Below are 27,985 nucleotides of genomic sequence, written 5' to 3' on the forward strand. Positions count from 1 at the left end.
TTGTAAAGCAGATTTATTTTTTCTTTTTCTTTGCAGAAGCTATTTGGAAGCAGTGACCTGAATGCTTCTATGACATCTCAGCATTTTGAAGAACAATCTGTGAGTAACATTCCTTAAAAAGAAACATTAAATGTTGTAGATATTTCTTACCAAATGTTTGGATTTGTATTTCTCTGCCTCTTTTATTGCTAAAATTACCAAACCATATATCCACTTACAAAAACAGGCCTTGCAAATTTTGGCTGAAGGAGATTAATTCAGTGTCTATTGATTTGTCAGGCTGGGATAGATTCTTCTAAAAATACAGAGCAACTATGAAATTGAGTGAGATAGTATGGGAGATAAAGCCATTTTGAAGTGCTTTGAAACTTTGAAAAGAAGGCTGTCAAGGGTAGCCACAAGATCGATTAATTGAATGTCCAGTAAGTGAATGATAAACGATTTTATCTGTCCTTTCCCTATAAGGACAGTCAAAAGTTTGAAATGGCACAAAACTTTAATTGGGCTCATGTAGTAAATATTCAAAAATAGACTGGAATTCACCAGTATGGTCTGCAGGAGTTAATGCATTTCTGGAGGAGGAAGTGATTGAGTTGCGGGGAAGTGAGACTGTGAGGATTAATGTAAGAGACACAAAGAGTGGATGCCAGAGAATGAAAGAGAAGGATGGGAAAGCTGGGAGAATACTGGACAGAGACAGTGTCCTCTGGGGACCCAGGCAAGGAGCATGTGTCAGATGGACACATGGACTTGAGAGGGATCAGCTGAGTGTCCAGAACTGAAATTTTACTATACATGGAGGAGGTCCACAGAGGTGATGGGTGTTGGTGGCAAGGGTGTAGAACACGACAGGCCTTGTTACATCTAAACTTGGAAGTGGGGACACGTGTTCTCGGGAGCTGGCCCAGCAGCTGCACTTCCTCCTCTTGCCTCTCTGGGTCTCTCCCCTGAGTTTTGTAACAAGGGATCCTGCTGTAAATTAATGAGGGTATTTCAGAGGTTGCCGTCCTGCTTATCTTATTCTTAGAAGGTTAACCTTGCAAAAATGTCGTATTTGCTTCTGAATTCTCATAAAATCCCACTGCGGAGAAATATAAGGGACTTGTTAATAAAGCAGTATCACCAGCTGGTCCCAGTGAGGAGGAGTGGGATGACAGCTGATCATCATAGCGGACTTTCTTTTTTTCCTCCAAAATTAAGATGTATTTCTGAAATTCTCTTGCCTGGGCCCAAGACATAGGGTCTTAACTGCCTTCTCCATCTGAGCAGATGCCCAGGGAAGCCAGCGATGGCTTGAGTAACCTCCCCAGCCCTTTCGCATACCTTCTCACCATACACCTGAAGGAAGGCCGGAACCTGGTTGTCCGAGATCGCTGTGGTAAGGCCTGGGTCCATTATACTGGATATTGCCTGGAAACGTCTTTCTCTCTGTCCTTGTATGTATATTTTTAGTCAAACTTTGACATCAGGGCATGGTTTAGGATAGACAGTAGCTCAAATCTAAGTCTCTCCAGGTATAAGACATTTGCAATGAATTATTTAAACACACTGAACCTTACTACTCTTCCTTATTACTAATAGTTAATAATACTAATAATCACATAAAATTGTTTTAGAATGAAATGAGGTAACTCTGATAGCTTTATGCCTGGCATATAGCAACTGTTAAAGAAAATGTTTCCTCAATCCTACTTTAAATTATTCATGGGAAAAATGTGAGCCCATTTTTAGTATAAGGTCATCTGACGTACACATTGACAGAAATGCCTTTGAAACTACCTCCCCTTTGCTTTGAAATCTCACTGGACTCCCTCTAATAGTTAGTGTCTGCCTGTGATTATTTTACTTACTTTTTTCAAGTCTTTGTACCTAGCTGTAAATATATGCCTGTATATTTTTAAATTAAGATGGTTCTGTGATATCTATCTTCTGCAATGAGCTTTCTTTCTTTTTCTTTCTTTTTTTTTTTTTTAAACTTTACAGGTCTTCACAATTGACCGTGCTTTTCATGTACATATCTTGCCTTTTTAAAAAAAAATAACATGGTATTCCATAATATAATACTTTATTTCTCTACTGATGGTAGCTGTTGTTTTTCTTCTGTTTCTGCACCGTAAATGATGCTGTCATGAGCATATTGTATATGATTCTGTGCACAGATAAAGCTAACCTATATATTTAAATGGCATGTGTTTAAGGGCATACAGTGGAGCCAGACTGCCTAGGCTCAGATATTGGCTTCTCTATTCATTGCTGTTTGATTAAGAAATGTTGCTTGACCACTTGATGCCTTGGGTTGTTCATGAAACTGCTCATGTAAAGCAAGGATAGTATAGTCAACCTGCCTTACAGGACATCAGAAGGAGGGTGGGCATTCACATATACAGTGTCCACTTTTCAATTGAGTTTTTCCTTCTAAGTTTTTATAATTCTTTATAATTTTCAGCATTGATACTTGTTATACACTGCAAATATTTTTCTCCCAGTCTGTTGCTTACCCTTAATTTTATGGCCTCTTTTTTCCTTCAGTAGGTCTACATTTCATTGTAGGCAAATACATCTTTTTTTTTTCCTTTATGATCTTTATTTATTTGGTTTAATAGCTGAGATCCTTTTATTCTAAAGAGTTCTTTTTCTTGCTTTGGTGTCTGGACAGTTTCCCTGGTTGCTTCCTCTCTCTTCTGTTTTGGAACATCTTTTCAATAAAGGTGTCTGTTGACCCTTTGATCTGTCTTCTGTGTCTCTTAGGTTTTTCTTTTTCATTTTTCCCTTAACTTTTTCCTCTCAGAAAGAATTCTTCAGCTTGCTTATTTTCTTGTCGGTTGTTTACATTGTACTATTTTGTTTGCTAGTTGTTCTGTTTTTCTTCTTATGACCTATTTTGTTTCACGATTTCATCTCTTTTTGAGAAGATTAAGTATTCATATAAAATATCTTGTCTGGTGCTCTGTTTCATGGATATCAGTTTAATGGATTGACTGTTTCTCATTTGGGACATTATTTTTTTTTTGCATATTTTATTCTCTGGAGCATTTTGCTTATCATTTTATTTGTGTTTTCTGTTCCCTCCTCTATGGATGTTATTTTTGCTTACTGTGTCCTGCTCTGGGTGATGATAGGGAGAGCTGGGGCATGCTGCAGGACAGGGTGAGCTGGTAGTTCAGGCTGAGTTCTTCCCATTCCTTCTGGTTATCACCTGCTACTTATAGCCTTTCTCTCTGCATATGCCAGTGCCATCTGCTTCTGCTTATCTTCAGGTGCCTTTGCTGGGCATTGCTCAGCCTCAAGGCATAGGACAGTACTGGCCCATCCAGCTCTCTCTTTGTGCTGAACCCACCAGTCACACTGACTTGCGTCGGCTGTCTTATCTCTGCTGCCTCCAAGCCTGGAGCATTCCTGGCTCACCTGCCACACACCCTTCCACCCTCCAAACCTCCCACTGCTCCACTGCCCCAAAACATCTTTGCCATGACCCTCTTACTGCTCATGTCTCTGGATATGGATTCTTCTGTGAACTGATCTCACCTGGTTTTCGTCTTTTAGACCCGTATGAAGTATGTCCTTTTTCTAATAAAAAATTTTCCTCTCTCTCTCTCTCTCTCTTTCTCTGTCAGTCTCTCTCTCTGTCTCTCTCTGTTTCTCTCTCACTCGCTCTCATGTTTTCTCAGATGTAGCATTTTAAAATAATGAAATAATATTGCCCACTTGTTTTTTTTTTAAATAAAAATCATAATTTTTTATCAAGTGTGACCCTTCTCATTTCTATTATTGTTATAAATGCATCTATTTTTACAACTACCATCTCTTATGTTCTTTTTAATGGTTTGGGGCAGATAGCATTTTATGCCTGAAAGAATATCTAAAAGATGTAACCATAAACCAGTGTAGGGTTGCCTCCCACAAATATGCTGACTCTAGCCCTGAACTGGCACGGTGTCCAGTGAGTACTTCTGTCAGAAATGATAGTGAAGTTCATTTTTTGACAGTTTCTCTGGTGAGTAGAAGAAAGTGTGTGTTTAACATTACTAGGAAGAAAATGTTCTGAAGCCACATGTACTGTTTTAAATTTATGATATTTCCTCAATAGCTTTTTTTGTTTGCTTGTTTTTCTTTGTTCTTTCTTTTTTTTTTCTTTTTTGACATGAAGTCCCACTCTGTGCCCAGGCTGGAGTGCAGTGGTGCAATCATGGCTCAGTGCAACCTCTGACTCCCAGGTTCAAGCAATTCTCCTGCCTCAGCCTCCTCAGTAGCTGGGATTACAGGTGCACACCACCATGCCCAGTTAATTTTTATATTTTGAGTAGAGACGGGTTTCACTCTACTGCTGGCCAGGCTAGTCTCAAACTCCTGACTTCGTGATCCGTCCGCCTCGGCCTCCCAAAGTGCTGGGATTACAGGCATGAGCCACCACATCCGGCCAGTAGTTTTGTTTTGTTTTGTTTTGTTTTGTTTTGAGACGGAGTTTCACTCTTGTTACCCAGGCTGGAGTGCAATGGCGCGATCTCGGCTCACCGCAACCTCCGCCTCCTGGGTTCAGGCAATTCTCCTGCCTCAGCCTCCTGAGTAGCTGGGATTACAGGCACGCGCCACCATGCCCAGCTAATTTTTTGTATTTTTAGTAGAGACGGGGTTTCACCATGTTGGCTTGGATGGTCTTGATCTCTTGACCTTGTGATCCACCTGCCTCGGCCTCCCAAAGTGCTGGGATTACAGGCGTGAGCCACCGCGCCCGGCCCCGGCCAGTAGTTTTTAAGTTTAGGGACATACACAGGCCCTGGACCTCTTCTGCTGGCCGGCTACTCCTTTTCTAGTTCTTTCTCCCTCACTGTGTCAGGCATTACTATATTTCTCTATCAAACTGATGAAGTTACAGCAGATTCCTAGTAGATGGTCAGTACACCCGTGAGATGATGAAGCCATTGCACACATCAGAAAATGATACAACAGGACATATGTGCTCTTGTTCCACATCTTGTTTCAAGACCAAAGTCTGTGCTCCAGCCCCAGACGTTGTCCTTTCTCACTGCAGAGTTTCATCACAATTAAAACATCATTTAAGAATTTGGCTTTTTTTTTGGGTAAACCTAACATAATCCAAGTATAAATACCTAATAAGGAGTCTAGGTCATAAACTGCGCTGGTTCAGCCCCTCTTTCTTTTGAAACCAATAGTAATTGTTCTTGTTTTTTTTTTTTCTTTTATTTTGGGGAACAATTTATCATTATCTATTAAGAAAATAGCCCACTCTTTCAACAAGTTCATTTTTCTTTTATTTTGAGACAGAGTCTGACACTGTCACCCAGGCTGGAGTGCAATGGCACGATCTTGGCTCACTGCAACCTCTGCCTCCTGGGTTCAAGTGATTCTTCTGCCTCTGCTGCCTCCTAAGTAGCTGGGATTACAGGCGCCCATCACCGTGCCCAACTAATTTTTGTATTTTTAGTAGAGATGGAGTTTCACCATTTTGGCCAGGCTGATCTTGAACTCCTGACCTTGTAGTCCGCCTGCCTCAGCCTCCCAAAGTGCTGGGATTACAGGCATGAGCCACCGCACCCAGCCAACAAGTTCATCTTTCATACCTTGGGGATGTTGAGTATGCTTTCCTATGCTATGACTATGTTAATTTCTGTTTGATTATCACAGGTATTTAGTTAGTGATCAAGGTATGGTCTTGAGCCTGCTCAAGGCAAGACAGCATTTGAGAGTCTACTATGGGTTCAGGAAGGGGTCCTCATTACTAGTCCGTGTGCTCCCCTGACTCCTGTGCCTATGAACAACATCACTTCTCAATACAGAATTGTTTACTACAAAATCCAACCCAGACTCAGAATCATTATCTAACACAATCCTTTGCACCAATAGTTCTCAAAATCGAATGAGCCTCAGAAACCTCTTGGGAACTAATAAAAATGCACATCACTGAGCCCCGCCCACAGACTCTCTGATTCAATGGGTCTGGGGTGGGGCCTGAGAATTTGCATCTCTAACAAGTTCCCAGGTGATGCTGATGCTGCTGGCCCAGGAACACTTTGAGAACCTTTGCTCTAGGCAGCCCCTGTCACAGGTGGTTGTCGGCACATGAGAAGAAACACATACTTTTCCTTAGAGGTAGAGTTTCAACTTTTGATTATGTTAGCCAGGACACTGCGTTTTCCTGGGTTGTCTTCTCATTACCTGTGTGCTTTCTGTCATTGGCCTCAGCTTTACTTAATTTGTATTCTTGGAATATAATTTAATTTAGCATTAACCCAATTAAAATAATTAGGTCCAGAAACTGTGATATGCTAAAGTACTAACTATGAAATGTTTTTGGCTTATCTCTGCGTTTACATTATTTAGTCTGTATAATGTGTTCTTCAATTCTGTATATACTAAAACAATAGCTTATTGTTGCAATAGGAAGTATCCTTCAGTCTAGACTCAGACGGCGCTTCTCCTATGCAACCTTTTTATGTTTTTCACAGGCGTAAGCTCTCTCTCACCTCCCATCATACACAGATTATACCTTTATAAAACATACACCTTTATCCTTAATTGGGTAAATGACTGATCTGCCCTATTACAATATGGGTGCTCTATTCAGTAGAAGAATAGTTTTTTAATTTTTGTATACCCTCCTGTGCTATGCTGATGGTTTATACACAGAATGTTTTTAAAACATTTTAGTTTTTCATTGAGGAAATCCAGCTTCAGTGCTGAACTTAAAGGAGCATTGAGGCCTGTTATAAAAGGGAAAGTATCTTTGCAGAATGAACAGGATTTACTTACTCCCTTATTGAAGAGGCATATCTTGGGTTTCCCCAATGACGTGAGCATTATACTGGTATTCTTCTGGGGTCTGGTGATTAAAGTCAGCAAAAAGGATTTATATGATTTCAGAGATAAAGATGACTTTCATACAGATCACCTGATTGAGCTGTAGATTTAATGGAAGCTTTAATTCAAGAAATTGAAGCACAAAAATTAAATGACTTGCTGAAGGTCACATTGGGAGGCAAGATTCAGAGCAGACTGGGTGGCTCAGTGGGACAAGAAGGGGATTTGGAGTTGGTCTGCTACTTGGCTTTGTGACCTCCTTGTACAACGCACGTAACCTTTCTAAAATGGGTGGGACATAACTTGCCTCATAGTGTGATTGCAAGGACTGAAAAGAGTACAACAATTTGGATGAGCCCGGGGGACAAAATGTTAAGTAAAATGAGTCAGGCACAAAAAGCCACCCCATGTTCTCACTCATGTGTGAGCTAGAACGTTGATGTCATGAAGGTAGAAAGGAGAATTGTAGCTACCAGAGACTGGGAGTGTGGGAATGGGGGAGGTGAAGAAGGGGTGGTTAAGGGGTACAAATTATAGTTAGAAAGAATGAGTTCTGACTGGGTGGGTGGTTCACACCTGTGATCCCAGCACTTTGGGAGGCTGAGGAGGGTGGATCAGGAGTTCAAGACCAGCCTGGCCAAGGTGGTGAAACCCAGTCTTTACTAAAAATACAAAAATTAGCTGGGTGTGGCGGTGGATGCCTATAATCCTAGCTACTTGGGAGGCTGAGGCAGGAGAATCACTTGAACCCAGGAGGTGGAGGTTGCAATGAGCTGAGATCGCTCAGAAGTTTGACCATAGTTAATAATTTATTGTATATTTCAAAATGGAAGTGAAAATTTGGAATATTCCCAACGTGAAGAAGTGATATGTTTGAGATGATGTATATTTCAGTTACCTTCATTTGGTCATTATGCATTGTATACATGTATCAAAATATTACATGTACCCCATAAATATGTATTATTATGTATTAATAGAGAAGTATATATGACATAATGCCTCTACATGTAGAAAATAGGCAGTAGATGAAAAGATATGTTGTTACAGTGATTAATAAATGATAATAATGCAAGCTGCCCATGTTATTGGCTCCCAGAGCAGAACTTACTGCTGTGTTCCATGCCACCTGCCCCATTATTGAACTTGGCCACTTAGTCCTTGTGTCAGTTTGCCAATTTCTCTGTGCTCTCTTAATGATCTGTCTTTAGCATAGGTTTTTTAAAATACAGCTAATCCATAAACAATACAGGAGGTTAGGGGTGCTAATCCCTCATGCAGTCAGAAATCCACATATAACTTTTGAATTCCTTAAAACATAACTACTCATGGACTACTGTTGACCAGAGCCTTACTGATAGCATAAATGGCCCATTGGCACATATTTCATATTTGTATTATATATTGTATTTTCATAATAAGGGAAGCTAGACAAAAAGTGTTAAGAAAATCATAAAAAAGAGAAAATAGATTTACTCTTCATTAAGTGAAAGTGGATCATCATAAGAGTCTTCACCCTCATCGTCTTCATATCTGATTGGCTGAGGAGGAGGTGAAAGAGCAGGGTTTGGTCTGGCTGTCTCAGGAGTTGCTGAAAAGGAAGAAAATTCTGTATAAGTGCATCCTTGCAGTTGTTCTAACTCATAGTGTCAAGAGTCAACTGTATTTTGTTTTCCTACTGTGGAATCATGAAGTTCATTTTAAGTAAAAAATATACAGATCAAATTAATCACATATTTGGTATCATGCTAGAGGCTCCTTCAAAGTGTTACTCAAATGTGTTGCAACCCTGACCATGGAGGAACAGCAGCTGCAGCATCTTTAATTCCAATTGCACAATCTCTGTTTTTGAAAGCTTTTTAGAGGAAAAACTATTTTTGATGACTCACTCTCTGCTAAGGAAGGAGTTCAGCATTTTCTTTGGATTGTTACGTAATCATTACTGTCTATGTCATGTTCTGTCTAGAACATGGATTAGTAAACTTTTTATGGCTTTATGGGCTATAAGTGAAAATTAACTGCTGACATAATGAAAAAGCCGCCGTAGGCAATAAAGAAATAAACACACCTGTGTTCCAATAAAACTCTATTTATAAAAACAGGCAGTGGTCTGAATTTAACTGGCGAACCAAAGTTTGTTGACCTCTGCCTAGAATATCATGGTTTGATTTTTGGATTTTTGCTTTTAAAAATTCCTCCAAAATTACTATCTACAACAAATAATTAGGCAATCATCAAGAGTTGAGTCTCGTGCTTTCAGCAAAAGCGTTTTGGAAATATGACATGAAATAATGCAGGACAATCAGAGATATTGAGTAATAGAAAGTCATTTTCTTGATATTTAACTGAGCAGTGGAGTGGAAGAATATGGTATCTCTAATAGGAAAAGACAGCTCACAAATGCCAAGAAGGGGTATTAAAAAGTTCTTAGAGGGTTTGTGATTGAGCATGGTTTCGGTGACTTTGCTCACAAGGAAATACATGCAGACGAGGCCTCCCAGATACCAGAGTTCCCTCGTCTCTGCTGTGATGCCATCAGCCAGAGGCCGGAAAATAGGCTTCACTGGCATAAAAAGCTGTGAGTGTTTTATCTAAATCACTCCCTTCCCTGGTTCAAACAGAGCTGCTTTGTTAAGTAGGCTATAAAGGTGGGATTTTGAGATCTTTCTGGGAGTTTTAGTGAAGATTGCTAAACTACACAATTGTTAATTGTTCTTTTGAGAGAATCACAAGGAAGTCTGGCTTCAAAACAGTTGGCAGGTTTAGCAATGGTGTTGGGAAAGGGATAACATTGAATAGTTGCCACCAGGACACCCCAGGCCCTTCAGTTGTCCGCCTTTGTGTGTATGTATGTGTGCATACTTAAAAAAAACAAGGGAAAAACCTGTGGGTAATTAAAAATGAACTCCCTGTCTTAAGCATGCTTATACACCCATGAATAATCATGGACACAGAATAGTATCACGGGAAGTTTGGATTAGGTAGCTCTGGAAGGGTGGCCACGTTTAGAAGATTGTTCCTTGCAGGTCATTTTCCAGTTCTTCAGGAATTTCCTTTGAATCTTTGGCATGTGGTCCTTCTGCCTTGACAAGACTGGGTCTGGTGTTGGGGAGCTCAGGAGTAAACTAAAGCAGCCCTGTTATATTACTGTTACTATTTATTGTTGGATGCCTTTGGCTGCCGAAGGTGTCTTTCTAATAAGGAGTCTTACTTCAGATGCTGTCATCGGCCCAGGCATTGTGTTGAGCGCACCTTTGTTAACAATAGATGCAGAAAAAGGAATCGCCACCATCTGCCTGCATCTCTGCTGTCTCAGCCATTGCCTGACTGTTGCCCTCATCTGACCCTCCCTGTCTCCTCTTCCATTTCTCTCATCTCTCTTTGCTCGTTCTGCTCTCCTTTTCCTCATCCTAACATTTTCCTTTTACTTCTTTATATTCATTTCCTTTCTATTATTTTCCTGGATGTTATACAGGATATGTTGTCTTCAACCAAATAGGACTTAGACTTGCTTTAAGTTCTTGATCTGAGTAGCTCTTGGCAGTCTTAAACGTTGAGACTGGTAAAGCAGAATAAATATGATGTGAGCAATTGCTTTTACTTCCAACTGCTTCATGACGTAGTTGATACATGGAGGAAATTGGACCCTGGCTCAATTACCCCTGGGAAAGCATGTGGTGGAGAAGAAGGTGCTCTGGTGTCTTAGAGCTGGTGCTCTGCTCCAGGCCTGGCTTGAACTTCAGCCCTGTGATACGGCCAGGTCTCTTGTCCTGTGCAAAATGCTCAGCTCACACCCTGCTGCCTCCTACAGCACTAATACGTGGAAAACAGTAGTCCTTGCATGAAAACCCCGTTTTTCTGTAATGTTAGGCAGTTGTAGTAGTTTACTGCTGTGGGCTGAGGGAATACTGTGTTGCTTCTGCCCTCTTGTGGCCACTTTGCAGTGTTGCAAAAGGAAAAGAAAAAGTTGAAGTTCACTGTCACATTTCTAGGGCCATGAAAATCACTTCAGCTGTAAGTAGAGGTTGAATGGTCTTCCTTTTTGATGTGAGTTTTAGTGGATGAAAATTCATGACTACTCATGCAGGAAACTGGTCTCTTTCAAAATTTCCAGCACAGGTAGATATCTAACATTTGTTTTTAGAGCAGTGGCAGCTTTATTTGCAGATAATGGGAAAACATGTATAAGATAAATCATGCTCATATGTAAAAGGAGTAGTTCAGAGAAAAAACTTAAAGATCTCTTGATACTGTGAAATTGATGCTACATAATGAGTGTTTAATAAGTTACTAAATTGATACCAAAAATTAAAATGACTGATTTAAATCCTGGTTTTCTTCTGCTATTTAGAAGGCTAATTTTATGATGTTGCTAGAACTTTGTATTGTATACTGAGCAGGGGTACAGCTTCCCAAGTGTGTTCTGAATGGGATGTCCTGAAGTATTCATTCTGGCAGCCCTCGGGGCATCTCTGTTAGGCTTGAGGTCAGCCCCCCAGCAGTCTCTTTCATAAACCCTGCTATGCCTTACCCACGTCATCTTCCTTGGTGCCACGATGTGAAGTGTTGAAGAGTGCTGAATGGTGGGCCAGAGTCATGTGTGCATAGGCTCTGGCCGTGGACCACTGGCGTTTGGATTCTAGTTCAGACATGGTCTTGCAGCGTGCCTGCTAGGCTTGCAGTAACATTGGCGTGTGTGCTTGTGGAGACTTGGTGGTGGTGGTGGTGGGGTTTGGGGGCAGGGCAGGGCATAGGGTGGGTGGAGCTGAAACAGTAGTATACAATAAACATTAGCTATGATTATTGCTGTGTGAATTGTTATAGTTATTCTTGGTATAATTATTCTACTTTGGGTTTTGTTCTTGCATTTTGCCTGTGGGCACAGGAATGGCTTTGTGACTTTCTCATCCTTTTTATTGTGGGCCTGTCTTCCCAGCGTCCTCATCAGTTTGGGCACCTTTTCTGTATCTTTTCGTTCTTCTACTTCTTTTGAGATAGATGTTGCTCCCCCTGCTGCCACCTCCAAGCGGGGTGGTGTGAGAGTTGTGAAAGGTGTTTTTTGAGATTAGTTCTTATTTTCTGTGAAACAGGAGAAATGAGAGACTCTTTTAAAAGCCACATTATTTGAATAAGGACGCTGTTGTGGATTGAGGTTTTATTTTCCCCATCATAAATTTCATCTAGAAAATGCCCCTGCAGATACTATAGTGACTGACCTGAGTGAAACGGGTGCCACTAGGCCTTCCTGAAATTTAGAGCCTGCTCCGCTGCATCGCCCAGATTTAAAAAATCCGTTTTTCTTTCTTAAGTGAAAGAGAATCTGGCTTTTAAATTGTTTGATCACCTGCTGTTTTCTTTCTACATATTTTTCTCTGTATTATAAAAACTTTATTTTGGGCTGGGCACGGTGGCTCACACCTGTAATCCCAGCATTTTGGGATGCCAAGACGGGTGGATTACCTGAGGTCAGGAGTTTGAGACTGGCCTGGCTAACATGGGGAAACCCTGTCTCTACCAAAAATACAAAAATTAGCCAGGCCTGTCGGCACATGCTTGTAATCCCAACTACTCTGGAGGCTGAGGCAGGAGAACTGCTTGAACCAGGGGGGCGGAGGCTGCAGTGAGCCGAGATCGCATCACTGCACTCCAGCCTGGGCAACAAAGTGAGACTCCATCTCGAAAAAAAAAAAAACAACAACTTTATTTTGGAGAAGAAATTAAAAGCTTGGTAGGGCACCATACTTTTTTCAATCAACATTCCAAATTGTTTTTCAAAATTTTTAATATTAGGAATAATGCCGTAACAAACGTTCTTATGCCTAAATGTGTGTGCACAACTTACTTTTTCATATATTTGCAAGTTATTTATTAGGGTGGATTGAATTTTTCCTGTTACATGACCTGAGCACTTCAAGATTCTCATTACAAAATTGCCAATTTATACTCTTGAGAAGGACCTATTTTGTTGACCTACTGGTATGTGAAAATGGGCCACTTTTTGTTTCTCACCTACCTTGTATGTGGAATATCATTGTTAATTATTTTTCTTTTGAGGCGAAGTCTTGCTCTGTCACCCAGGCTAGAGTGCAGTGGCATGATCTCGACTCACTGCAACCTCTGCCTCCTGGGTTCAAGCGATTCTCTTGCCTCAGCCTCCTGAATAGCTGGGATTACAGGCATGTGCCACCACATCCAGCTAATTTTTGTGGTTTTGGTAGAGATGGCATTTTGCCGTGTTGGCCAGGCTGGTCTCAAACTCCTGACCTCGGGTGATTCCCCCCAGAGTCAGCCTCCCAAAGTGCTGGGATTATGGGTGTGAGCCACTGCACCTGGTCATATATTTGTTAATTTGATTGAAGGCAAGTGTTGTATTGTTTTTTTCTTGAAATTGTGTTAATTAATTTGGACCTTTAAATATGTTTGGTTAATGAGATAGCCGCTTCTCTGCGTAGTCTGTTCCATGCATTACTGTTGTTCATTCTGTCTCCTGGACATGTTGACATGCATTTTTCTAATTTATCACTTGCCTTTAAATTTTATAAGTTTGCAAAAATATTTTTAGTCTTACAGTTCTATTCTGAAAAGTGTCTTCATTTTTTATCTAGAAAGTTTCTTGAGAGATAAACACCTTTACCTACATTTATTCTTTTTTCTATCTGGTTTTACATTTTTCATTTATCTCTTTGATCTGTCTCAAGTTTACTTAGTTTCTGGCCCAGAGTAGGATCTTAGTTTTATTCGACCAAATGGCTGTCTAACTAACTAGGACTAGATATTTATTTTCCTAATGACGTGACAGACACTTTTAAGTATATATTAAATTGCAAAAAACGTACTGGGGTCTGCTTCAACAATTTCTCTTTTATTCCTGTTGATGTTGTTCTCTTGTTCAGCATCAGCTCCACACCAGAGATTTATTGTTTTGAAAATTCAGTCCGTTTTGTTTTACATTTGGGATTTGCTTCTCATTGGAGTACCTTCTCTGAACAGCAGATGGCATGAGATCATTGGCCACATCTGGGCCAGTGTATCAGAAACTGTCATTCAAGAGCAAATGTGAACCTTTCAAAGATGCAGACACTCATTCTGTAACCCAGGAGTGGTTTTCCTTCACTTGTTGAGTTTTGGTAACTCACGGATGTCCTGCAGTAGGTGACTGGAGCTGAGTTTTAAAATTGGTTTCTGTTTATTCCTTTGCCACTTGATACAGATTATCATTGGACATGTTTGTCCCAGCAGTCTTACATATATTCCCACAACGGAGCCCTTTCAGATTCTTGTTGTATGGTTTTGTTTGGGGCTCTGTGCATAGTTGTGGATTGATCAGAATGTCTCGATGCTCTGCTGCTTTATAGAGTCAGTTTATCTGTTTCTGTGGAATCCCATCTCAATTCCTATGCAAAATTGGGGTGTTTTCTATTCCTGCCGCATGTAAGAAAATTGCCTTACACCCAACCAAAGATCATTGGCTTGAATTAAATGTAGCATATCTTCTATTTGCTTGATTGGGACTTCTCTAGAGGGGGTAGTTTTTATCAAGTGTTTATTTCTATACCAAAATGAGACATGCTGTATTTCGAGTCATTCTTTTGATGTATTTGTTTCACTGTCTGTAAAGTTGATAAGAGATATCCTGCCTGTGAGCATGTTGATATGTATCTGTGTATTCCCACACATCCATGATTTACTCCTGGCTGAGTTTTTATTTCAGCTACATTTAGTCCTATCACGCCATCACGCCTTGCTGAGTTTGAGGCAGGGAATGTGGCATGTCACAGTGAAGGGTGTTATTCTTGAGGCTCTATGTAACAAATTAACTCAAATCTCAGCAACAACCACATGTTGATGAATTCTGGGAGTGTAAATTTGGACAAAGCCCAACGGAGATGGCTTGTTTTTGCTGCACACTCTCTGGGGCTTCACCTGGGAAGACCTGAAGGTTGGGGGGACTTGACTATTGGAGACCTAATTTTGGAGGCTTGAGGGTCTGTTGATTCCCATGCTGCATAGGTGGAATCAGGCATCTGGAAGATGAGGTTGGTTCCACATGAGGCCTCTCCATGCAGCATGTCTTCCTTGTGATATGGCACCTTCAGAGTTATCAAGCTTTTTATGTGGAAGGTCAGGGCTCCAGCCACAAGGGTCACAGCACAAGGCAGAAACTGTATCACCTTTTATGACACAGCCTTGGAAGGAGCATCACACCACAAAAGTTGAAGCAGTCACCCAATTCAAGAGGAATGGAGACAAATACCCTATTTTTTTTTATTAAGTATCACATAATTTGGGGTCTATTTTTAAAAATTAATGTAGTTCTGAAGCCTTTAGAGTGAAAACAATCTAAGGCTCAGCTCTGAACTTTCTAACTTTCATCATCCTTTAAAAAAAGTTTGAGCTGGGCATGGTGGCTCATACCTGTAATCCCAGCACTTTGGAAGGCCAAGGCAGGTGGGTCACGAGGTCAGGAGTTTGAGACCAGCCTGGCCAACATGGTGAAACCCATCTCTTCTAAAAATACAAAAGTTAGCTGGACATGATGGCGCACGGCTGGAGTCCCAGCTACTCAGGAGACTGAGGCAGGAGACTTGCTTGAACCCGGAAGGCAGATTGTGTCACTGCACACCAGCCTGGCAACAGAGCAAGACTCTGTCTCAAAAAAAAACAAAAAACAAGACAGGGTGGGCTCGATGGATCATCCCTGTAATTCCAGCACTTTGGGAGGCCAAGACAGGCAGATCATCTGAGGTTAGGAGTTCAAGACCATCCTGACCAACATGGAGGAAACTCTGTCTCTACTAAAAATACAAAATTAGCCAGGCATTGTTGCAGGCTCCTGTAATCCCAGCTACTCAGGAGGCTGAGGCAGGAGAATTGCTTGAACCCAGAGGATGGAGATTGCAGTGAACCACTGAGATCGCACCACTGCACTCCAGCCTGGCAACAGAGCGAGATTTAATCTCAAAACAAAAAAAAAGCAAAAAATTTTATTACGTATATTTAAGGCACAACATGATGTTTTGATATACATAGTGTATTAGAAGTCTGTTCCTGCATTGCCATAAAGAAATACCTGAGACTGGATAATTTATGAAGATAAGAACCTTAATTGGCTCATGGTTCCACAGTCTGTAGAGAAGCAGGATGTTGGCTTCTAAACAGCTTTCAATCATGGTGGAAGTTGAAGGAGGAGCAGGCATGTCACATGGCCAGAACAGAGCAAGAGAGAGAGAGAGAGCAGGGAGCTGCCACACGCTTTTAAACTACCATTCCTCATGAGAATTCACGCACTGTCAAGAAGGCAGTACCAAGAGAAATGATGCAAAAGCATTCTTGAGAAATCTACCACCATGACCCAATGACCTCCCACCAGGCCCCCCCTCCATCATTAGAGATGACATTTCAGTATGAGGTTTGGATGGGGACACACATTCAAACCATATTACATAGTGACATACTTACTACAGTGAAGCCAATTAACATATCCATCATCACATAGGTACTTTTTTGTGCCTGGTAAGAGCACTTAAAATCTACTCTTAATAGATTTTTTTTTTTTTGAGATGGAGTCTTGCTGTGTCACCAGGCTGGAGTGCAGTGATGTGATCTCGGCTCACTGCAGCCTCCACCTTCCATGTTCAAGTGATTCTCCTACCTCAGCCTCCTGAGTAGCTGGTACTACAGGCATGCACTAGCAAGCCCAACTACTTGTTTTGTATTTTTAGTAGAGACTGAGTTTCATAATGTTGGCCAGGATGGTCTTGATCTCCTGATCTCGTGATCACCTGCCTTAGCCTCTCAAAGTGACGGGATTACAGGCATCAGCTGCAGTGCTCCAGCCTCTCTTAATAAACTTTTAGAATACAATACCCTTCTACTAACTAGAGTTTCCAGACTTACTCATCTTATGTAACTGTACCTCAGTGCCTTTGCACTGCACAGTGCCTATTTCTCTGCACAGGAAAAGTTCCTTCTTTCTTAGATGACTGAGGAGAAATGCCCTGTTAATTTCTATAACATCCATTAGGATGTTATAGGATGTTATGGAATAGCAGCCCCTGTTCAAAACTCAGAAACAACTTATTCATTTATTTTTTTTCTGGTGTCAAAGTCAGAACTTACAGATTCTATATAAAAGAAGCTCAGGCTTGATTCTTTTCCCAGCAAAAAGAGAAGATCCTAAATATGTGTATATATAGAGAATACTATAAATGTATATGTATGAATAGAATAGTCAGTTATTACTCTTACTATTACATAAACAATTTAAAATATATAGTTTTTATGTTTCCAAATACCATTTTTTCCATTGAAGTTTCATATATGCAGCTCAGTGTCCCAAAAGAGCTGGTAAATAATTGTTGACTTGAATTTGAAATATTAAGCTCTCCGGCAGAAAGTTATCAGATATTACAAAATGCTAACTTAGTGTAAAATATGGTGATAATTTCCTTTCATGAGCAAACAGCTACTTTGGTAAATACATTTAATTAAAAAACTTTTCAAGCTAAAGACAACATTTATTTTGGAGAAACTGCATGGCTAAATTTTGGGACTTGGCAAGCATGCTTTGCTGATAGCAAACAAGTAAGCTTTTCCTACAAATAATGCTTTTGTATTCAATACAGTGGATGTTTAGTCCAAATTAAGAATGCTAGTTTTAAAAAAAGTTACATAGTAAGTTTATACATATATATGAACAGACATACACATAATAAAGTGAACATTAAACTGAATTGTAGAAATATATTTATGCGCTGGGTGCAGTGGCTCATGCATGTAATCCCAGCACTTTGAGAGGCCAAAGTGGATAGATTACGAGGTCAAGAGTTCGAGACCAGCCTGGCCAACATGGTGAAACCTCTTCTCTACTAAAAATACAAAAATTAGCCAGATGTGGTGGTAGGCATCTATAATCCCAGGTACTTAAAAGGCTGAGGCAGGAGAATTGCTTGAACCTGGAAGAGGTTGTAGTGAGCCAAGATTGTGTCACTGCACTCCAGCCTGGATGACAGAACAAGACTCCATCTCAGGGGGAAAAAAATTATGGTCATATAAGGATTCTGATATCTTATTAATTGAAGTAAGTAGGTAAATAATACTGTATAGTGATCTCTTTGTGATAAGTGTGTGTGTGTGCATGTACATTTAAGCATATAAAGCCTATGTATCCACATATTAAGCTTTTCTAGATAGAAATTCTTTTCTTATAAAAATTTTTTTCTTTTTCTTTTTTTTTTACCATAGCCATGAGTTATATCAAAAAAAGCAAAAAGCAAAGATAAGTTGTTTGTAATTAGAGCTGCATTATAGCTTCATTTTATTTGCATATTCCAATTGTTCTTGAGCCATTCAGTGTGATATTGTCTGTTTCTATTTACCATTTCTGTTGGTACCAGCCATGTTCTTCATAGCACTCTCAGGGTGGTAAGAGTTCCTAAAGATGATAAGTAAAATCAAGGGGAGAACAAAATCTTCCAATTCTATGGTTCTTGGTTACTCTTTACTCATGATAGACTTGAGTAGCCGTGTGTCCTTACTGAGCTGCCTGTTGTTTTTTATCAATCATATCTCCAAAGTGCTCCAAAATCCTCAATGAATACAACAGTAGGTAAGGAAGTAGACAGTCCTTATGAGGACTTAGTGGTTTTAGTTTTTATACAGCTCTTTCCTTCTAGGACAGCTCAGATTATTTTATAGAAAATTTCCCAAATCACACACAAACCCTGCAAGAAGTAAGATAAAAGAATTTTGCAACAAACTTAAGAGAAGAAAATGTCACACCTTTAGAGGTGGCAATAAAAACAATACTATAGAAACAAATTAGTGTATGTATATTAACTTGGAAAATTAACATAAAATAAATAAATATTTAATTACTGCTACATGCATTGTAATACACTCTTCCCCTTTATAATTTAAGCAGTAATACTAAAAATAGTAACACTAGTGAGGCAATCTCAGCAAATGGCTGATGCCTGCTATCATTGAAGTATACTGGTTTGTTCAGTTCTCAAAATAATCCCTTAAAGTTGGTAGTTATCTGTCTCACAAGTGAAGATACTACGGCATAAGGAAATGGAGTAAATGGCCCAAAGTTATACAGTTAGTAAAAGAAAGGTCTTGAGATTTTAATTCACCATGCTCATCTAATTTCAAAGTTTATTCATTCATTTGTCCATCACATTAGTATAATCCATCTACCATGCCTATTAAGCACCTCTGGGCATTAATCTTACCTTTCAGGAGCTTTGATTTGCAGATATTTAATAATACACTCACAGGTGGTCCAAATAATGTTTTCTCTATTTAAATAAATTTGTAAAATATGGAGTAGAAAAGTTTAAGGTGTTTTTTGATTTTGTTTGTTTAGAGAGACAGGGTCTTACTCTGTTAGGCAGGTTATAGTGCAGCAGCATAATCCTAGCTCACTGTAAACTCAGAATCTTGGGCTCTAGTAGTCCTCTTCAGCCTCCTGAGTAGCTAGGACCACAGGCACATGCAACCACAGCCAGATAATTTTTTGAAACATTTTTTTTTTTTTTTTGGTTGGAGGTGGGGTCTCACTGTGTCACTTAGGCTGGTCTCAAACTCCTGGCCTCAAGTGATCCTCCTGCCTTGGCCTCTAAAAGTGCTGGGATTATCGACATGAGCCATGCATCCAGCTTGTTACTTGTCTGTACTGCGTTTCTTAGCATAGTTTAACATTTTACTCTACATTATCAATGTTGTAGGCTAGGAAGGAGCAGCTTTTCTAAATGGTTTAGGTCACATACCTTCCTGTTCGTGGACTGTCTCTCGAGATGAAGTTCTGTGGGAGTGCTTTTTAGGGCACGTCCCAAAACCTGAGTAGGTCCTTCTTGTGGTCTGGTCCCAACATTCTCCTCAGTCCTCAGCTAGCTCTTGCTATATTATCTCAGCTACCAGGTTTCCTAGCTTTACCCTCTTTCTTCTTTATTCTCAATTATAAGCTGCTGTCAGATTTATATGTCTAAACTTTGGCTGTGAACATTTTACCCTGCTGCTCATGAGTGAACCTGAATTTCCTTCCCTCTTTATACTAAAATAATTCCAGGTGAGCCAAAGGCTTAAATGGTGTAAAACAAAAAGAAAGACTATAAATTCAGTGGAAGAAAACATAGCTGAATTAATTTAAAATTTTGTAGTGAGAGATTATTTCTAAACAGGATGTTAAACTATAAAACCATAAATCCATAAATACATCATAGGTAAATTTGACAAAATAAAAATGGAAATCACTTATTGCCAGAAATAACATAAGTATAAACAAATTCTGACCAGACTTATAGTCAGTGGCTGCTTGATTTCCATAATGAAGGGGCTCATTTAAGTCCGTAAGCAAAAGACAAAACCATGGGCTCTTCATGTTTACTTCTCCAGCAGTTTCATTGTTAAAATTTTCCTGTGAATATAATCATTTAGGAACTCCAAGATTAATTATAGAAGGATGCCTATTGCAGTATTATTTGTACTAGTTAATAAAATTGGGAAAGGTATTAATATCCATTATTTAGTAACTAGTTACATAAACTAAATGTAGTGAATACATACTCAGTTGGTTTTTAAAAAAAAAAAAAGTGGCTCTATATTGCTGTTATGAGCAGAGCTCCAAGGAATGTTAATTGTGAAAGCATGAGACCACTAAAAACAATTTTTATGTTTTTTTTTCCTGTAAAATGCCCAAGAAACTATTTATGGTGGGTATATCAGACAAATGAGAGTCGGTGAAGAGGACTAGCACAGAGATTTTACTTTTCATCCCTTTGAGAGTTGTGTGCATATGTTACTTTTCTTAAAAATTAAATAAAGAAGAGGAAAATAAAAATAAAACACCTGTATTTATTCCAGATGATAAACTAAACTCCGTACTTTGCTTTTATAGTGTACTTGAGCTTCTGACCCAAATCTGGTTTTTAAAACTTTATTTCTCATAATCTGTCCTTCCCTTAATCTCTGGATAGATTGAAATGTGTGCTTTGCATCACACCACTCTCATCGTTTTTTTCTTGTATATATATTTAATTATACTTTAAGTTCTGGGACACATGTGCAGAACGTGCAGGTTTGTTACACAGGTATACATGTGCCATGGTGGTTTGCTCCATCACTCTTCCTTTGAGGTATTGCTCCTAATGCTATCCCTCCCCTATCTATCCCCTGCTATCCCTCCCCGAGCCCCCCACTCCCTGATAGGCCCTGGTCTGTGATGTTCTCTTCCCTATGTCCATGAGTCTCCTTTTCTCCTTCGCTTTTAGAGCAAATGTCTCCTACTGGAAAGACCTCCTCTGCCTGCTCTGATCCACCCATATTTCAACACCCATCTTCTTTATTGCAGCTTCCACTGGTACCTCAGCTAGAACTAGTTTTCCCATAATATTATTTCCCATAGTAATAATGAGCCATCATTATTCCCAGGTTCTGTTCTGTTGGGACACTTCCTTCTTGGACTTCGTGTTTTATTTCTGGGTTGCCTGCTGCCCAGTAGGTGAAGAAGAGCAGGATCTGGGATCAGTGCACCTTGTAACCCCCTGGAATGCCCAGCAGGGAGCCATGCTTGGAAATGGCCAGAAGCTGTTCATGGCCCATTAGCATGCCTGACAGATGCAGCATTGAGAGAGACTTGATGACCCACAGTGTCAGTGGGCAGGAGTAGAAGAAACAAGGGCAGTCACACGTGGTCATTAGAAGGGAGGTTGGTGCAGTGTTTGTAGAGGACTGATGATGACTGGCTGTTAGTTTTGCTCACATATGTGTGTGTGTCTGTGCGTATACATCGATTATATTATTATATGTAGTATATTATTATATATATTATGTATATTATATATACATCATTATATATATAATAATTATATACGTATGCTTTATGTATGTGTGTATATGTGTGTGTCTATATATGTATGTATTTATGTACATGTACACTGCTGTGTGTTTGGAATGAAGCAGGACACTCGGGCCACAGATGTTTACATCTTGATAGTCTATGTCTGAGGTTGAGAGATTCCATCAGGTCCACAGGGCAGAATTGGTAATGGCCTCAGAATGGAAGCACCGTCTCTGAGCTCCTGGCTTCATTCTCCTCGCCAAGCGCCACACTGCCACAAGAGCCTCATTGTGTCTGAAGCTCCCAGCGAACAAGGTTAAAGTCCACCCATTCAGGTGTCATCTCATCATTTGTATAATCTGGGAGTTGCATTCCTGAGTGGCCGACCCCTTTTCAGAAGCTGCCTAGTTGAGATGTCACTTCCCTGACAGTGAGGCACTTAGGCTCAGAGAGAAAATCACAATGTGCTCCCGCCTCTCTCAAATTTTCCCTAACAATTAACGCTGCACTAACTTGACACCCTCTTTCCTTGTTTGGCTTTGTAAACCCCGGTCCCTTTTTCTATTAATTCCAGACATTAATATTTTCTTTCACGCAACTGCCGCCATTCACCCGTGAAACAGTTTGAACATTATGTAGCTGTCAAGATGCCTGGGGATTACCCAGTATGCCTTGCCTGTGAGAAACTGACACCACCGAGGCCTCGTTTTGAGATGTTTATTTTGAGAGTACGCTGACAAGCATGAAGGCCGGATCCCACAGTGGCAATTTCATTTAATTAAAGGCCTCTTTTTATTATAGTTTTCCCCCACTTTTTTTTATATATATGTATCAGAATGATTGTTAAAGTCTGACTCACCAGAGGTGCTCTCTTCTGCTGTAAGGGGAGGGGGTGGGTGGATTGCACTCTCACTAGTGAGCATTTCACTGAATGGCTGTGAATGCATTCGTTTTTACTGTTCTCAGAACTGCCTCTGAACATGGCGTGTGTATGTCTGTGTGCGTGTGTGCACTCGTGTGCGTATCCAAGTTCAATAAAGACTGATGAGTGTCTACTCCTGTGTCACCAAACTTAAAATGTGAGATTTGGCTACGTATGTGTATATTCGCAGCTTATTTAATTTTTTGTTTAAAGCGAACGCCCTCGCAATATTGGAAGGCTGACTTCTCAAAATCGTGCCTTACTTAATCTAGTAAGGCTTTTCAGCCACGGCTGCAATTTTACTTCACAGTGATGTTAATTTCAGTTCAAATAGCTGGGAAATGTATTGCATTCCATTTTCAGTAATTTGTAGTACTGGAGCTAAATAGAAATATCAAAAGGAGCTGAAGAAAATAAAAGATTGAAGTAATGTATGATGGATAGTAATGATTTGATAAATGTTGTGACAGAATAGCCTAATTAATTTTTGATATAATATTCTTAGACTATATTGGCTTGATGTTGAGATCAGCAATTCATTTTAATAAATATTCTGGGTGGGGGGCTATCTTGGGTACTGTCCAAGGCACAGGGAATGTATCAGTGAACAGACCAGGCTGTTGGTCTTTGTATGCTTATTCACTGTGCAGTGCTTCCAAATTAACTATAGTATCACAACTCCCCAAATTAGATTTTCTTCCTTTGTAGCGTTATCATCTGGCCTTCATTTATCTCCTCATTGATTGCTCATTCATTTAAGCCTTCTTCGTTTACCGTTCACTAGGTAGTCATGAACAATTGTATTCCAAGCTTTGTATCATGAGATGCACATGCATGACACACACACACACACACACACACACACACACACACACACACAGAGTACATAAATTCATGTATTATGTTGGCGGGCATTTTTGTTTTTTGGTTTTTTTTTTTTTTTTTACTTCAATTGATCTGAGAAGTGTGGAGGAGGGTCTGCCATCAGCCCTTCTTTTTGCTTTGGGCAGAGTGACTGGAGGGACATTATTCATTTCTTTTGGCATCTGTTTCAAAGCTCCCAGGGAGGAGCCGGGCGGGTCAGCGGTGTCAGCGCTGAGGCCAGCTGAGGGCCCGGCTGACGTGGCGTTCAGCTGGCCGGGCTGAGACAATGTTGGCCGCTTTAGTGCAGGTGCGGGGAGGCGGTGAAGAATGGCAACTTTGTCAATTTAATCTCCACGCCTCCAGTTTCACTTGTAGCCCCATCGTGCCATCTTTTGAGCCAGTGATTCCAGAGATTTATTTATTATGATTATATTTTAAAGTACAGGATTCTGTTGAATCAGCCATCTGGCTAAAGGTTTGAAACTGATTTCTTTCACTTTTCACTGACTCGCTGTACCTCCTAGGAGGGTTGGGCTTCTCCCTAGGACTTCTGACCCTGTTAGCTGGTGCTGATAGATTTTATTTCTTGAATTTTTGCAGGTAGCATAGGGGTGACCTGCCCACAATGAAACAAAACAAAAAAATGCTCAAGGAGCCCATTTATATTCTACCACTAAAGGGAAAAAACAATCATTCATTTACCCCGAATTGTTCCATGTCTCCTTCCATCTTGCACCTCCGAGGCCTTTAATCTCTGTGCAGGGAGACATTAGTTGGGGGAGGGGGGAAAGGACCTTTATTTAATGGAGGTCCCAGGCTTTTACATGTATCTTAAAATTCTGTCTTGTTTTCTTTTTTTTTTTTTTTAAAAAAAAGGCACAAGTGATCCTTATGTGAAATTTAAGCTGAATGGGAAGACGCTGTACAAAAGTAAAGTCATATATAAGAACCTGAACCCAGTTTGGGATGAGATAGTTGTATTGCCAATACAAAGCCTTGATCAAAAGCTGCGTGTGAAGGTAATCACCGATGGCTTTCAAATCTGCTCCTTTATTAAAAACATTTCTCAGCATTTTCTCATCTCCTCTTAGGAGTGAACTGGCCAATATTCTTATATTAGGCCAGATTAAAAATATGAGTACAGGAGAAATTTCTTATACTATTTGTTGACACTCTGTTTCTCTTCAATCAATGAGATATACTCCAGTGAAAATTAGAGTGAAAATAATATCTGCATTGATTGTATTTAAATCTACAAAATGTGGAAGAATTATTACTGGTAATACAGTGGTAACAAGTACTAAAGCCTTTCTTATTAGGAGTATGTTTATAGTTAATAGAGCTGCAAGCCACCAGTTGTATCAGTTGCTGCAACATCTGAGTTAAAACTGCATGAGTTGAGTGCAGGATGAGATTGCTATAGAAAATTTAGCAAATTTCTATTTAATTGGCAGATCTGCTCACTGGAAAATACTAAATTTTAATGACAGACTATTTAAACTACAGAGAGTGGTCCATTGTGCATAACATTTCAATGGCTATAAATACAGCCTTGAAAGAAATTGTTGCTGTTATTTTGATCATAGTAGGCAAAAATGGGCAAGATTGAATAATTTTGTTCTGTGCATTGTCTTGACTAAATTTGTCTGTAACTGTACTATGCAAAGTATTTCAAGATCTGAAAGATGGATTTCAAAATTTCCAACCTATTGCATTTGTTAATAATTTGATAAACTCGGTTGGTTTACCATAATGATGTGTTATTGACCTCTGTCCTCCTTGTAGGTATATGATCGAGATTTAACCACATCTGATTTCATGGGTTCCGCATTTGTCATTCTCAGTGATCTTGAGCTGAACAGGTACCGCATTTTTACTTTTTAATTGTTTTATTGATGCCATTTTCAAGGGAACTCGTGATAATGTTAAATGGTGCTTGGTGAGGTCAAATGACAGAAACAGCATATCTGAACAAAGGAAAGAGAGCTTTAAAGTGTTATAACTCTCAGTGTATTTTTAAGGATTTTTTCCTTTCTAGGTGCCAAATATATTAGTCAGATGTTAAATATTTTTAATGCATTCTAAATTACGTATTGGATTTCGTACTTTCATTTGTTAATATTCAGTTTCATTAACTTAAAATTAGAACAAGTGTTTACATGTATTTGGGTGGTAGAGGAGGGGGATCAGTTAACGAACTGTTGAATTAAACAATGCCAAACCATTTCACTACCGTTGATATAATTGTTTTATTTTCACTAAGTTTTGTGCTTTCTTCACGTTGTGTCTAATCCTTATTCGAGGGTAGGAGACTTTTACCATAAACTCCTGATGGCTGTAGGTCAATACAGTCCTGTCAAGAAGTGGTAGCATTATTTGTTGCTTTTTGCTTGTAGAACCACTGAACATATTTTAAAACTGGAAGATCCAAACAGTTTAGAAGATGATATGGGAGTGATCGTCTTAAATTTGAACCTAGTGGTAAAACAGGGTGATTTCAAGAGACACGTAAGTGGGACCTTCTGTTCTTTTTAAATGGCTCATTTTGTCCTTTTTAAACGGATCATGGCAATTGTCCTTTGATAGCTAGCAGACAGCTGAGAGTTTTACAGTTATTTTAGGAGGGGTGAAAAATTTTATGGAGTCTTAAACTATCTGTGTTTTAATACAGTGCTCTTTTTGAAACACTGGAAAGGAAATTCATTAAGGAATTATTTTTTGTGTGTTATTAAAATGAACAGGTATACATTTGCAGGATTCTGGTTTCTTTCTTTCTTTACTTTTAGCTGCCAAGTTTTCCATTGGGAGTTCTTTTGGGACAATACAAATTTTAATGTTTGTATCTAGTACTTGGAAATTTACTAGTACATGGAAAATTCTAGTTGATATAGTACCTATCAAAGATGTCTGTAGCATCAGTGAAGCATTAGATTTTGTCACAGTATGATTGGGACTCTTCTTATGAGCAAAAATGTGGATACAAATCATAATCTTATTTTATTTGGGATTATATTTTATAATTCTAAGGCTATATTAGAACAAAAGTATCTTTGATAATGATTTTTTGAGAAGTATTTTTAAAGCCAATTAAAGGACCTGCTTTTTCAGATGTGTTATGATTTAGCATATTTATCATCCAATATAAAAGTATAAAGCCTACTTATAATTAGGTCTCCGGTCATGCTTCTTGAATTGAGGCAGTGGGGTGGATGAGGAGGATACTTTTGATTCTGACATCACTTACGCTTTTAGTTGTAGTTTTTATGATGAAAATCATGATTGATTTACTAGTAAACTCATGGAAGACGGCTTAAAGTGGTAGGAAAACTGTAGTGGAACTTTTCAATTGCCTTTTCAAAGATTCAGCTAAATATCTGCTATTTTTAATTTGAATTCTTTTTATTACATCTTTTTAAAAAGTGGCACTGTTGACACTTGCAACCTCAATAAAAGAGATAGTTTAATGTTAAAGTGTTTTAAATCAATGTTGAAAATAAAAGTATTTTTTCTTATCCCAACTACAGAAGGAGGGATTTTCTTTAGCTTCTTCTTAGTCTGGACAGCATTGCTGCTGCATCTGTGACTCTGGATTCGGTGTCAGTGGTACAGCAGGTGACCAGTGACTTGAGCTGGGGGCCAGGCAGTGTAAACAGGTATTATTTGTCACGTGGTTGACAACTTGCCAGCTGATATCTTCAGTCTCTTATATATTCAAGTGGGGTTTGTAAAGGTAGTTGATTTCACCATGAAAATAGCTGCATATTCAATTGACTACCTTTGTGAATTTTTCTATAGCATATTAGATTATGTTTAGCAGTAATGTTGGCACTTAAAACATGTTCAATATTGCCAAAATTTGGAGTTTTAACATAATGCCATTTTAGTTTTTAAATTTATTTCAAATTGCAGAACAGCAAATACTAGATGCAGCTTGGAGTTGCTTTTGTGAAAGATCTCAAAGAGACTGTCTTTTCAGGGCTTGAGAACAGCCACAGTTTTATTCTGAGTATGATCCTGGTTTCCTCCGACCCCCACCTCCCATGTTGAAGACTTTGTCAAGATGTCTGTTTGCTCACTCATGTGCTTCCTTCTTTTCTTGGGTCTTTGTCTGGCAGAAGCTTAGTGTACAATATATTATATATATACACACACAAATATACTTTTATCCCCATGTATATACACACACATATTTTATCTCCACATATATATATACATACACACACACATATTTAGCTCCCTATGTACAGATATATATTTATCTCCATATATATACACATGTATTTATCTCTGTACATACACACGTATATTTATCTCTGTATATATACACACGTATATATATATATTTATCTCCATATTGAGATAAATATGCATGTGTATGTATATGGATACATGTATATACACATATAGACATATAAATACATATACATATGGAGTTAAATATGTGTATATAGATAATATACAGTATGTAATATATATATAATGGAAATATAGAAAACTCTGCCTACTCTTATATGTTCTGATTGGTAGTTTTTTCCCATTTA

At 39.2% G+C, this 27,985-nt stretch overlaps 1 protein-coding gene across 17 annotated transcripts in view; it reads left to right on the forward strand.

Moving 5' to 3' along the window:
• The window catches only part of MCTP2 (multiple C2 and transmembrane domain containing 2), a 279,413-nt gene that overhangs the window by 99,544 nt on the left and 151,884 nt on the right, over positions 1 to 27,985 (forward strand). For all 17 annotated transcript variants that reach the window (XM_074400075.1, XM_074400073.1, XM_074400064.1 and 14 more), the window contains 5 exons: positions 37 to 99; positions 1,270 to 1,378; positions 24,321 to 24,463; positions 25,230 to 25,306; positions 25,841 to 25,952. In XM_074400075.1, coding sequence (XP_074256176.1) covers positions 37 to 99; positions 1,270 to 1,378; positions 24,321 to 24,463; positions 25,230 to 25,306; positions 25,841 to 25,952 — 504 coding nt within the window. The remainder of the gene's footprint in view (positions 1 to 36; positions 100 to 1,269; positions 1,379 to 24,320; positions 24,464 to 25,229; positions 25,307 to 25,840; positions 25,953 to 27,985) is intronic.

Source organism: Saimiri boliviensis, chromosome 5 (genome assembly GCF_048565385.1).
Source record: "Saimiri boliviensis isolate mSaiBol1 chromosome 5, mSaiBol1.pri, whole genome shotgun sequence".
NCBI classification, from domain to species: domain Eukaryota; kingdom Metazoa; phylum Chordata; class Mammalia; order Primates; family Cebidae; genus Saimiri; species Saimiri boliviensis.